The sequence below is a fragment of the Anomaloglossus baeobatrachus genome, chromosome 3, assembly GCF_048569485.1.
Source record: "Anomaloglossus baeobatrachus isolate aAnoBae1 chromosome 3, aAnoBae1.hap1, whole genome shotgun sequence".
NCBI classification, from domain to species: domain Eukaryota; kingdom Metazoa; phylum Chordata; class Amphibia; order Anura; family Aromobatidae; genus Anomaloglossus; species Anomaloglossus baeobatrachus.
In genome coordinates, this window is record NC_134355.1 from 162,501,040 (window position 1) to 162,514,610 (window position 13,571).

At 41.2% G+C, this 13,571-nt stretch overlaps 1 protein-coding gene across 12 annotated transcripts in view; it reads right to left on the reverse strand.

Annotated features, from left to right (window-relative positions):
- SYNE1 (spectrin repeat containing nuclear envelope protein 1) overlaps window positions 1-13,571 on the reverse strand; it is a 672,549-nt gene that overhangs the window by 52,379 nt on the left and 606,599 nt on the right. For 10 of the 12 annotated variants that reach the window (XM_075339554.1, XM_075339558.1, XM_075339562.1 and 7 more), the window contains 7 exons: window positions 11,674-11,861; window positions 9,131-9,281; window positions 7,428-7,610; window positions 5,946-6,083; window positions 3,727-3,918; window positions 2,471-2,804; window positions 1,540-1,608 (listed from right to left, as the gene is read on the reverse strand). In XM_075339554.1, coding sequence (XP_075195669.1) covers window positions 1,540-1,608; window positions 2,471-2,804; window positions 3,727-3,918; window positions 5,946-6,083; window positions 7,428-7,610; window positions 9,131-9,281; window positions 11,674-11,861 — 1,255 coding nt within the window. The remainder of the gene's footprint in view (window positions 1-1,539; window positions 1,609-2,470; window positions 2,805-3,726; window positions 3,919-5,945; window positions 6,084-7,427; window positions 7,611-9,130; window positions 9,282-11,673; window positions 11,862-13,571) is intronic. The other 2 variants (XM_075339565.1, XM_075339559.1) reach the window with 1 other exon arrangement.

Consider the following 13,571-nt stretch of genomic DNA (forward strand, 5'->3'; position numbering starts at 1 on the left):
TATGGGTTCAAAGGATATTTTAGTATTTTGTCTTATGGTAGAGACTGGATTTAAAGAGGCTCTGTCACGTCTCCCTACATACCAGTCTTAGTAGATTATTGCATTCTGTGACTATTCTGGGGCATCCTTTCTTAGAACTCAGCATTGTGCCATTCCTCTGTTACTCCTATTAGACATTTATAAATAAATTGGCAACTGGATGTTACCAGTTGGGGGATGTCCTGACACTCTCTGGCACTGTCCAATCAGATAGTACTAGACAGTGTAGGGACACAGCATTGACTGGATGATGTCAGAGTCTACCGGGACTCACCCTACACTGGAAACCAGAAGTTGTCAATTGATTCATACATTTCTGGAATGGCAAGAAACCGGCACAATGCAAAATTCTTCAGAGATGTCACATTATGGCAAATGCTATTATTTAGTTAAACAGCCATTATAGGTCGTGTGGAGAGGCAAGGGTCAGTGGGTGCTCTCGTCTCTTGGCCTGGCTGTGTTTAGAAAGATTGCATGGACCAGAGCTCATTCTACTGAATGTCCGTACTCCTTCCCCATGGACAGAAAACTACACAAACAATACCAAGTGAAGGTACCACACTCTTGTAAGAGTGTATTGGGCCATCAACAAGTCAACAACATATAGTACATTCCCAGCAAGAACACAAGGTGGTACAAACGACAGTGTTTCACCCTTCCCCCAACCTTCCAAAAATTAGAATCTTAGTGACTACGAGGCATCTGAGGCCAGCTATCCCAGCCAGCAGCCCCCCACTTTTGGTAGGTCCCCACTGAAAGGGAATAGCGGGCAAGCTTAGAAAACTAACAGAGTATAGTGAGGTATGTAGTTAGGTGATTGCATTGTCCTAATCTGGGTTCTCTAAGCGAATTTGTGGGCTCAGTGTTGGGCAATGGAGCAGTTCTGTAATTCTACAGCTGGGACCTTGGATACTAGGCTGAAGTTCTACAAAATGAGACCGATGACAGGAGCAAGGCCGTTTTTATATCCCTCAGCTTTCAGTTCATGGTATTGTGTCCTACAGGGTTGGGGGGGAAACAACCATGGCTGTTTCCTCATTGTTCGCTGATTCAATTAGATTGCATAATTGTCCTCAAAATGCAGTCTAGTACGCCGCAGGGTGCTGATGCAACCCGGATCAGCAGACATTACACAAAATAACATACACAAAGAGGCACCAAACAGTCTGACATGAATAAATGGCTAATTTCCCTTGATTTACTGAACAAAGAAATAATATGTCTGGCATAATTAAGAATAGTTCACTCCCACAAAAGTGGCCAGCTATTCCTCAATGACGCTCAGTTGTCACAGTCCCTTTTAAGAAAAGTAGGGTACTGTTAAAGAGAGAATTTAAAGCTTTGATTAATTGCAATGAATGCATTAATAGTTCTATAATAAACATGCAAGATGGTGAATGAACGTGAAAGCAGCATTAGATTAAAGTGATCTTGTGAAAAGTTGTTATAATGAGTTTGCTAAGTCTTTGGAGGTATCTTTTATATCGGCATTGAGCCTACCAGTGGAATTTTTCAGAACATTCTCAGTAAGTTTAATATAGGCTTCAGGGCTTTCAGGGATTTCTACATCTGTAAAGATAAAGGACAAGCCAAGTGTGTGTGATATATGAACGTTTTATTTAGAGCAACCTCTTTGTAGGTTTCAATACAGTCTCAAATACTGTCAACATGTCTTACACAGTGTAAAATGCAAATCTGTATTGTGTTGTATCTGTATTGTGTGATTCTTCCAATCGCAAATAACAAATGGACAATTTCCTTTTTGATATTTTAGATTAGGCATGTTTTATGAAGGTTTTGTAGTCTGTAATTTTTGATCCTTGAATGAGAAAACTAGATTTGGTCAGATATCTGAAAAACTACTATAGATAATACAGAAGAAGACAACCTTTCTGCTGTTAAAAGAAATCTGTCACCAGGTTTTTATCGCATCTGAGAGCAGCATAATGTAGGAAAAAAAGATTCTGATTCCAATGACGTATCACTTAGTGTACTGCATGCAGCAGTTGTGATACAATCAGAGATTTTAGATATAGCCTGTAGCAGAGCTCCGAAAGCTAATCCCACCCACAGCATAGCTTTGTGTGTACATTGTCTATTGATAATAAGCTAATAAGATAATAAGAAGGGGGCGTGGTTGGACCAGGGCTCACAGGAGCTGTAGTCCTGGCAGTAATAGTCTCCTGGTGATAAAACAGTAATTGTAAGTAAACAACACCACACAACGGAATATGAGACACATCCCTGAAATCTTTGTCTCAGCCCCTATCTCCTGCTGCCTTCACATTACAAAGCAAAAACCTGTTGACAGATTCCCTTTAAATATCAGCTCTAAAATGATTATTTGTTTTCAATTAATCATATGCATTAATGCACGCTATGTGTAGATATGAACTAATAAATAAAAAAGAAACAGTAAAAATAATAATACCAGCTAAACTTGTGGCTCCTTGAGAGAAGTAATTCTTGACATGTTCATCGTCTTCTTCATCTGAGTGCAAAACTTGAGAAACGGCTGTTTCCAAGTCGCGACTAAGGTCGTAGTCATGATCCCATTCCAGGGGTATAGAGTCCACACTTGCAGGAGTATCCCGACCTGATCTTTCACTTCTCATAGGAACAATAAGTGACAATGAATGGTTTGACGAGGGTAGAGGAGAAGGTGAGCCACCAGCAGCCTTAGTGTGCCATGGAAGATCAGATAGATCTGCTCCTTCATCACCATCCACTTCTCGATCAGAGAAGTCATGCTCATCATCTGTTAGCTAGAGGAAACAACAGTGGGCAAAAAGGATTAGACAGGTTGGCAATTATTTATATGACTAAATTGTGAGAATTTTAAAGGTTTTCCAAGCTTAGATATTCCGACAATGCTCTGTACATTGTGTAAGTTGGCTGTTCTTGGGTACTGCAGCTCAGCTCTGATTCCCTTGTATAGAAGCTGAGCTTCAGTACCAGAGAACAGCCACTATGGAGCTGTGCTATTTCGTTTCAGTACACTATTTGCAATCAACCACTTTGGGAACTGCAAACAACTGATCAGTGAAGGTGCTGGGTATTAGGTCCTCACCGATTTAAGAATAATGACATCGTACGCCATCAATGTCTAAGTCCTGAAAGACCCTTTTAAAAGGTCTGTCTACTACTTGGACAACTCCTCATTCACTACGTTTGCCCCCATTAAAATATATAAGCTTCATTGCTTGCCTTTGCATAAACTTTTCACCAGGCGGTAGTCAGAGCTGCGGATGCTCTCTCACGCCCTATTGATGTCTGATTTGTCCGAAGACGTGGAGACTGTTGATAGTGAAGCCGGCGCTGATTGGGCACAGGGCTCGCGAGACATAACCTCACATGCACCCCGGGAGAGCCAGTGCGGACACAGCTGGAATCACGCCGGCGCGGGAGATGAGTATAAGCTGTTTTATTTAAGGGGGCAAATTTGGTGAATGAGAAGGGATTGTCCAAGTAGTGAGGAACCCCTTTAAGATTTGGAAAAAATGAAAATAGAATGGAAAACTAGTTTTCACATACTGTTCATCATAATAAAGCAATTTTACATAGCCAACTGTACCTTTCAATAATCCTGCATGGAAATCTTTTCTGCTGCTGCCCTCATATCTTATTATTTACAGACGCTATAGTTTACTCAAGATAAGTAGTTTTCAAAATGTTGATTACACTCACCGGAAGACGAATTAACTTCTTGTGATATCGCTCAACACGGCCAAAGACTTCCAGGCAATACCTGCGGAGTTCATCCAGCTCCTCCTCAATAACAGCTGCATCTAAAGGCTCACTCTTTTCTAGAAGTTGTTCTCCTTGAGTAATAATTTGATCAATCTTATTGCTGTTTAATGCTATTTCTTGCTGAAAGGCCTAAGAGACAAGAATACACTGATGTCATGACAAGTCTCTTAAAGTAAATCTATATAAAGTGATTACCACTCCTGCATGAAAATTTCAGACTTTACTGTATAGGCAATCGACGATATACAGTATTTCATTTAGGTCTATGTATAAACAGACATAAACAGTTAAAAGGAATCTGTCAGCAGGTTTTTTCTTATCTGAAAATAGCATGATATAGGGGCAGAGAACTTGATTAAAGCAATGTATCATTTACTGGGCTGCTTACTACAGTTTTGATAAAATCCCTGTTTTATCTCCTGTACATCTACCAGTTTTCTGAATGTTGAGCTCTGTATAACCCCGCCCATACCACTGATTGGCAGCTTTCTGTGTACACTGTATAGAATACAGAAAGCTTACAATCAGTGGTGGACGTGTGGCTATTCAGAGCTTATGAATATGGAGGTCTACATGGCAATAGGTTTACTATACTCACAGTAGAAAATATCAGTCCTCCTGCTTGTGGCGCTCTGCAGCGAAGGAGAGAGCGCGCAAGATACTAAACTGTGACGAGCAATGAGACTCTCTCTGCCCATAGCCCAGTCACTCAGGGAGACTGGGGCCGGCCACAGGGATGTCGGGTGAAGTTGATGTGACATCACCGGATCTCAGAGGTCACAGAGCCTGGGGGTCATGTGATGGGGATGAGCGGAGCACAATAGCGCCGCAGAGGCAGAATTGACTACACAAGGTATTTGAGAAAAGCCTTCTCTATGAGCTTTACATCGATGTGGACATTATGCTGTGCAGTGAACCACCCCTTTAAAGCATACTCCGAAAAGGCCGAAGATTCCTGCTAGGGCTTATTTTCATGGAAACACATTATGTCTATTGAGAACCCTTACAAGTACTGTACTGTAGCTGATTTTTCATTTTCTGGGTATGAACAGTGCTTTCCTTTAACTTATGAACAGTTGGTTCATCTTTTTCTTGCATTATAACCCATTTAAAGAAAAATCCAGGCAAATGGTCTTATGATATGTCATACATTTTTGCCAGATGGAAATATCGGTATAGTCTATGATCTCAGATCATCATTGTTTTCCAGTATGAGAAACACCTTTGGAATTACTATTTGGAATAACTATAGAGCCCTTTCCTTCATACTGGTTAGAGATCATCTCCTAACATGTATCTAAGTCATTGAGCATTTTGATATCATGTTTATGTAAATCAGAGTGTGAGCCGAGTGTAATTTACTGTGATCTGATTCTCTGGCATGAGAGCATCAAACCATAGGTGTGGAGAAGACGGAGAACTTAATTTTTCCATCTTTTCCATTGTCTGTCTTGGCACAAATCGGATGAGAACCAAGTACAGTCCAATGTTTCACACACACCCATAGACTTGAATGGGTATGTGTAATCCGAGATACGCTGCCAATCGTAGCATGCTGCTAATATTTGAAGTGACATGAGAAAAAAAAGCGCTAGTCACCACTGCACCAAAACCTAACACTGGAGCTAGTGCTATCAGATAAAACAGTGGAGAGCACTAGTCTGATGTAGTCTCATGCGGGTCCCGAGTCTGTGATTTTCTTAGAGATGCAGCTAAATCTAGGGTATTCTAAACTGAATAGCTATAATAATGCACAACAAAGAAACGCAAAATCACAAATTCATCTGTGTCTATATGCCACTTATATATAATAATAGTGTGACAATTGCGATAATTGAGTGATTTTGTTTGGCAGCCTCCCGGATGATGATTTTATCACTGGGGGTCTGATTGTTAGGAAACCTCACAATTAGTTGTTACCACTGTAGGAGATTACCACTGTGTGTACTTTTGCTCCACAGTATCATGCAATATTAAAGAGGGCCTTATAAATTCATAGGCAGCCAGGTAATATATTGTCACGCTGAGTCCCCCAAATAAAGAGAAAATAATCTAACATCTTACCTGCACCAATTCTCTCTGCATAATAGAAGTGGAATTAGAGACAAGAGTAAAATTCTGAGACTGAAATGTTACTGCTTATATTCACTGCTTACCTTCAGCTGTTTTATTTTTGCCTGCACATCGCATTCAGAGAAATGTTCAATGTTTGTTAACTGGAGGTCCATTTCTGTTAACCATACCAAAATACTGTCACGCGCAGTCTCAAATTCTTCTCGTTGACCAATAAAATGCTGTAAAGGCACCAACCAGAAGAGATTCATGGTTATTAAGCAATAACAATTATGTAACAGAGATTGAAAGAGATAAATACATTTTTTGAGTCTACAATATACAGCATCTTACTGTTATACAATTAATCATACAAGCTTCAGATTTCGGTTCTGTTGAAGAGGTATTCCAGACTAAAGTAATGTCCTACTGGGTCATAACTGTAATGCGGGAGTCACACGGAACGATAAATCGTGCGATCGCATAAGCGATCGCACCCGCCCCCGTCGTTTGTGCGGCACGGGCAATTTGTTGCCTGTGACGCACAAAGTCGTTAACCCCCCGTCACACGTACTTACCTCCCGGGCGACGTCGCTGTGGGCGGCAAACATCCTCTTACTGAAGGGGGAGGGACGTTCGGCGTCACAGCAACATCACACAGCAGCTGGCCAATAGAAGTGGAGGGGCGGAGATGAGTGGGACGTAAACATTCCGCCCACCTTCTTCCTTCCGCATTGCCGGTGGGACGCAGGTAAGCTGTGTTCGTCGCTCCCGGGGTGTCACACGGAGCGATGTGTGCTGCCACGGGAGCGAAGAACAACCGGAGCACAGAAGGAGGAACGAGATTATGAAAATGAACGACGTGTCAACGATGAACGAGAAGGTGAGTATTTCTGCTCGTTCATAGGTGTCACACGGTACATTATCTCTGACGATGCAGGATGTGCGTCACTAACGACGTGACGCCGACGACATATCGCCAGATATATTGTACCATGTGACGCCCGCATTAGATTGGTGTGGTCTCTACCACTGGGAACCCCACCGATCTTCAGACCTGAAACCTATGTCCACTTTTCTTATGTGGCCACAATACTGCTGTCAGGAGGAATTGAATAGAATGGTAGATCAATGCATGCTTCATTTTGCTCTATGACATTGAAGATACCTGTCACATTCGACTATCTTCAATGGTGTGTAAAGCCGCAGGACACAATCACAACCAACTGTTGATTCAAGTCCTTCTGGCCGTCGTCTTGTGACCACGAGTGAACCAGAGTATAATCGGTGGCACTGGTTACCCATTCTTCTGTCCCCAGTAGGAGAGACACACAATGATCTTACAGCTATTACCCATCCATAGAATAAGTGGAAAGCTAGGCTAGAATACTACTTTAAATATCCTTTTATCTGTGTATCTATGCCCAGATGTTAGACAATGTGTCAACTACTCAAAATTATCGGAGGAGTTCTGTGGCAGCATGCTCATTGTTCTTGGAATTAACAGTGATCACGGATCAGTCAGTTGTGGTTATATAATTAATTATTGGATTCAGGGAGTATTTATACATTTGTACAAAACAAACCTTCAATCTCCTAAGAATGGAGGTGACCCTTCTCTGCAAATTGTCCCACCGCTGGTTTCCTTCGTGAACCATCTGCTTCAGTTTACATGCGGAGTCTGTGCGATTTTCCCGGGCTAGGCGGCGATACTGCTTGTTTATAAGCTCTAGCTGTGTAAGACTCTCGTGAACTTGCCTTTGGAAAGCCTAAAACATAAATGCACATGTTAATGAAGTATCCCTACAAAGACTGGGTAGAACAGAGGTGCACAATCTGAGTGACAAACTTTGTGATTGCCTGGAGGCTCCCAGGATGAGGATATATATTATGTATATACCAAGAGGGGCTCAAAATGGGGATATATATACCAGGGTGAAAACATAAATACAAGGATTGGGGATATTTTTACCAGATGGGTTATATATACTGGGATGTGGCCTAGGATGGGGAACATATATACGAGGATGGGGGACATATATATCAGGATGTAGCCTAGAATGGGGACATATATACCAGGATGGGGGACATTTTTACCAGGATGGGGTTATATATACACCAGGATGTGAAACATATATAAAAGAATGGGGAACATATATACTAAGATGTGGCCTAGAATAGGGACATATATACCAGGATGTGGCTTAGGATGGGGGACATATATCCCATGATGGGAACATATATACTAGGATAGGAGAAATTTTTACCATGAAGGGGGACATTTACCAGGATGTGGGATATGCTTACCAGGATGGGAGGCATATAAACCAGGAAGGGGGACATATTTACCAGGAAGGAGCCCAGGATAGGGGATATATATCATGAAGGAGACCAGGATGGAATATATTGGAACAGAATAGGGGACATTACTATATAATGGGGGCGAGGGCAACTTGTATGTCTTTATAGGATTTAGAATGCAAAATGTATACATACATACATCTGACCAAAATTCGGGTGGGAGTGGGGTGCCCAGGTCCAAATTTTGCACAGGGCCCATCGCACTCTATTTACTCAACTGTAAGAGGGTTTTCTGCTGTAGTATTTAGGACTCCATTAAAGATGAGTCAAGCTGACCTTTCAGTGAGTGCAGCTAGAATCATAGTTTGAGAGTTACAGATAGAGGAGTCAGAGATAGCTGGTAGGCCACAAACTGATAATGTGGGCAGCATGGGGGCTCCGTATCACAGGTACACTCCTACTGTACAGTAAATACTGTATGCTTTATATATTGCTTTAGCCTATTGCAGTAGTATTGACTAAGTGATCTAACACTGTGATTTTTTTCACATGGTCTGAAATTTACCAAAGATATTTTATTAAGGTACCAAAGGCTCTACAGGAAATGTCACTGAGCACATCTCTAAGACATGTGTGCATACTATTTGGATATGATCAGTGATTAAAATGAGATAAGTAAATAGTGCTGGTTGTCTAGGTCAGAGCCCTGCACCTCCTATTCACATACATATACTGTACAACTGCATGAAAACAAATCTATGTTTCCATCATCTGTTCCTTCAATAAGGAGCAATTATAGAAATGAACAGACGTCTGGATCATAGCAGCTGGGAAAGCTGAAGACAGCTGGGGTACGGAGGGCATTACATGTTCACAAACACATACTAGGATCTTTTTCTGGAAGTTGACTTTTGCTTTCATAATTGAGGGCATGAAGCATTTACATGTCATTACATTAATTTATTTTTTTTAATGAATGTGAAATGACCTCAAATTTCTTCAGCTCTTCTTTGGCCACTGTGTAGAGAACACCAGAAGAACTAGGGAAAGCAGCAGTCCGTTCAGAAACCTTCAGCCAGTCTTCAAACCGTGAAAAATCGTCCAGGAATTTCTGCCACAATCTCCAGGTTTCTTCAATTCTACGGGCAGAAGAAGCAGCTTTGTCACTGTGACACTTCAGCATGGAAACTTCAAACCTTACCTGCTCAAGTCATAATACAGACACGTCTGCTACTGAATGATTTATAAGCAACAGATGGGACAGTGAAGGAAAAAAAAGCCTTGTGGCGGCCAGCCAGGCCGTGCCATTCACACCAGAGAGATATGCAACTGCTTCTGCTAGATTAAACCAGTTGCTTTCTAGCTGAAGCCGTACATTGAGGACTAAACAAAGGGACACTATAACATGCTGGAGCTCGCTAACGTAGTGAATGGACGAGGTAGGTATGCCCGCATAACACTGTTTACTGCGCAGCCGGTGCCCACGTTGGCACAGTGTGTTGGAGCCCAGTCCATATTATATTAATGTCAGCACATTTGTCTAAGCAGAGCCATGTTTACCATCATTGTACACATGGATCTAAACTATGCTCAATACCGAAAAACGCCAATTACCAGAAATCATGTGAAACGTTTACAATTTCAGGACCATTTCCCCACATTTCCTATCTATGGACATACCCAGGATATATCCTCTATATACATTATATATATTGTTTTGCCTCTAGCAATACCAATTTTTATGTAACTTTTATATTCAATTTTCTTTTGTTTTCCCGATATTGGGGAAATTGTTAAGAAAAAGAGGAAATATGTGACTATTTTTCACACTTTTTGTTTTATTTTTTATAACCACAAAGGACTGCTAAAAACATTATGCATTGTTTTCTTTCTGCAGAAATCATTTGTATATGTTGGACACATTTGGCCACGAGTGTCTATTGTTTTTTTAGTTTTGTTATATTTATTTATGTTATTATTTTTATGTTTTCTTGTTTTGTTTTTATTAACTTTATTTTACACGCTGTCTTTTAAGACTTTATGGGAGAAGGAGGAGTGGGGATTAACAAATTAGTACATTCTTTATATTGCTGATTTTCCATGTTACTTAGGGGTACTTTGCACCCTGTGACATCGCTAGCCGATGTTTGCGATGCCGAGTGCGATAGTACCCGCCCCCGTCGCACATGCGATATCTTGTGATAGCTGCCGTAGCGAACATTATCACTACGGCAGCTTCACACGCACTTACCTGCCCTGCGACGTCACACGGCAGGCGGCCAATAGAAGCGGAGGGGCGGAGATGAGCGGGACGTAAACATCCCGCTCACCTCCTTTCTTCCGCATAGTCGGTGGAGGCAGGTAAGGAGATGTTCCTCGCTCCTGCGGCTTCACACACAGCGATGTGTGCTGCCGCAGGAACGAGGAACCTCGTATCTCCTATTGGTGCGACATTATGAAAATGTCCGACGCTACACAGATCACCAATTTACGATGCTTTTGCGATCGTTTATCGGCGCATCTAGGCTTTACATGTTGCGCCGTCGTCACTGGCGCTGGATGTGCGTCACTTTTGATTTGACCCCGACGATATCGCAGTAGCGATGTCACAGCGTGCAGAGTACCCCTTAGGCTGGTGTATCCTCTCCAGTTACATTGGAAATCTAGCCTCTTTCCTACATAGAATAGCTGATTGAGTCTCATAGGACTCAGCAGCTGCTGTTCTCTCACCTGTATACTCAGGACTTATTGGAGACATAGTTAAAATAAAAACACTTTGACAGAGCTGATGTAACCATCATATTTGATTGGGAGGCTCTGTTCAAGGCAATCACGATGCTGTGCGAAATTTGTTGTACAAAGGATCCCAAAGGATACTTTACACCACTACATGCAGTGCTATTTGCAGATATATTTGATGGAATTGCTAATGGATGCTTCAAAGAGAACCCATACATCTTATATCGTGGTCAACTGCTCATCCATACACATGCATGTTCAACTAAGCACTTCTGCCAGACACCTTGGTGGTGGTTAATCTCCAAGAAATAGAACAGAATTGGGTATTGTAATTCAGCATGCTATACTTCTGTGCAACGACATTTGTCACAGACAGTTGGGGGCCCCAATAAAACACAGTTGATTGGTCAGTCGCACCAAAATTGATCAAAATTATTCATGGTACTTATCAATTCTCACCTTGAAAACAAAGAAGAAGTTAATAAATGAAGAATTCTACCCCTATATTAATATTAAATTGGTCATAGTTGAGGTGGGTGATGCCAACATATTGGTCTACAATCACAGGGCTACAGTAAGAGTATCATCAGTGCTAAACATCCTCATACATATTAGGATGCACTTTTAGGCTTCAATAGTAGAAGTGTCCAATGACTTGCAAAAGGGAAATACCGAAGACACAAAAGAGGTGAGCGTGAAGAGGTGAGGCTATCAGAAAGCTAAGGGTAAGGCAGGGGTTGCAATTGGGCATCATGAGTGCAATAGTGCAGTGTGAATGCATTTGTTACGTACTTGAGTCTCCTTTCCATGGACATGGCACAAATGTTCCTCCATCTACGGTCCAGACTACGTGTGGCCTGCTGGATGGAATCACACTCCGTATCGTTGGCACAGGCATCGCAGTCATGAAGAAGAACTTCACAGAGATTCAGAACTGACGCAACGCCTGTACTGTGTTTCTCTATGTCTCTCTGCAGTTCCTGTAATGGACGACCTAAAGTGTCAATCTGGTGTAAATATATTCCTAATCATGGAAAGGGATGGAAATGGAAGCTTCAAAACATACAAATCATTAGCTTGAAATAACTGGAATATTAATGTATAATTATGAATGTACAATTCCAGTCCAGCAAGTTAATGAAAATGACACCATAAAATGACATATAGGACTATAAATACACAATCGTCTCCTTTGACAGATGTAATAATTTAAATACTAAAGGCACAAACAGAATATACTTTTATTACATCTTTAACATGTAACATACACTTAAAGGACATAATAAACATATCATACAGTAACTCCAAAGACATTATTCCATCCAAGGTATTTCTGAACCTGCCAGAACTTGTCCAGTTCTGTCCTTTAGAGTTTCATGTCAAAAGAATCTCTACTGGACTTGGTCCAATGTTTAGTAAACTGAGCTACACACACTTAGAAGAGGTTGTGAAGAGCGATAAGGACAAGGACCTCCATAACCCATCTTATAACTAAGTCTCAGGCAATTACCCTTCTAAAACTGTTATATTCTATGATACTTAGCCCTGAATCAGATATGTTTCTGTATGGCTCAACTTGGATATTTGCAGTATCTGAAGGTAAATGGGTTCACTATCCTCCTACCGTAATACCTGTGTGACTTATTACACAGACTAAAAGTGTCTCAATAATCAAGCGCAAGGGAGACATTAGGAAAAAGCTTTCTGACAGTGAGGGCAGTCAGAGAGTGGAACAGGCTACCATGGAAGGTAGTGAGCTCTCCATCAATGGAAATCTTCAAGAGGAAACTGGATAAATACAGTATATGATGCTGGGATGATTTAGGAAAACCTGCACTCGCAGGGGAGTAAGACCCGATGGCCCCTGAGGTCCCTTCCAACTCTACCATTCTGTGATTCTATGAGTAAAATCAGGGTAATTGTTTCACTACTTCCCACCAGACTTGACTCAGATATCAAAACAACTGTCTGCGCATTTCAGGGTCGAATTGACCAATTCCTCTTGACAATCTAAAAGTAATGATGGTAATACACACACCATCTATTTGAATGTTTTAATGTGGAACCCAAAACCGAATTCCCGAGTCCAGGTCGGTTCCGGGGAAGGGGGTAAGAACAGCAACTTCAGGAAGGAACTACAACCACTCAAGGTGAGAACCCAGACTCAAGAAGGAGTAGAGGATCACACATTCTGCAACATGGATATCACATGCTTTCTCCATTTTTTATACAGATCACTTGCTGGCAATCATAATAATCATCCATTCTTCAGAATGAGACTATCATACTGTACATGCCATTAGTGTACATGAACAGGACATTGACGCCACTCTTTTTGGCATGCAAAAATCACTAATTTTTCGACAGTATTTAGGTTATTTCCTAAATCTTAATTGTGTTTGTCAAAAAGGGCCATCAGAATAAAGTGTGCTTTCAATATGTAGGTGTAATTCAACCATTATAAAACCTTTATAAAACTTTTGTTCCTAGAAATTATGGCTTGGGGTCTCAGATTCTTATATATGTTGCTAAGGCATTCTGTCCATAGAGTCCAACTGTAAAAACATGTTTTATTCTTATATGAAAAATAACATATGGTATAAAACACTGTAACAGTACAGTATAAGAGCGCAGTCTGCTTCTTATATAGTTAAAAAAGATGGACCAACAAATACCACTTTGACTGAGGT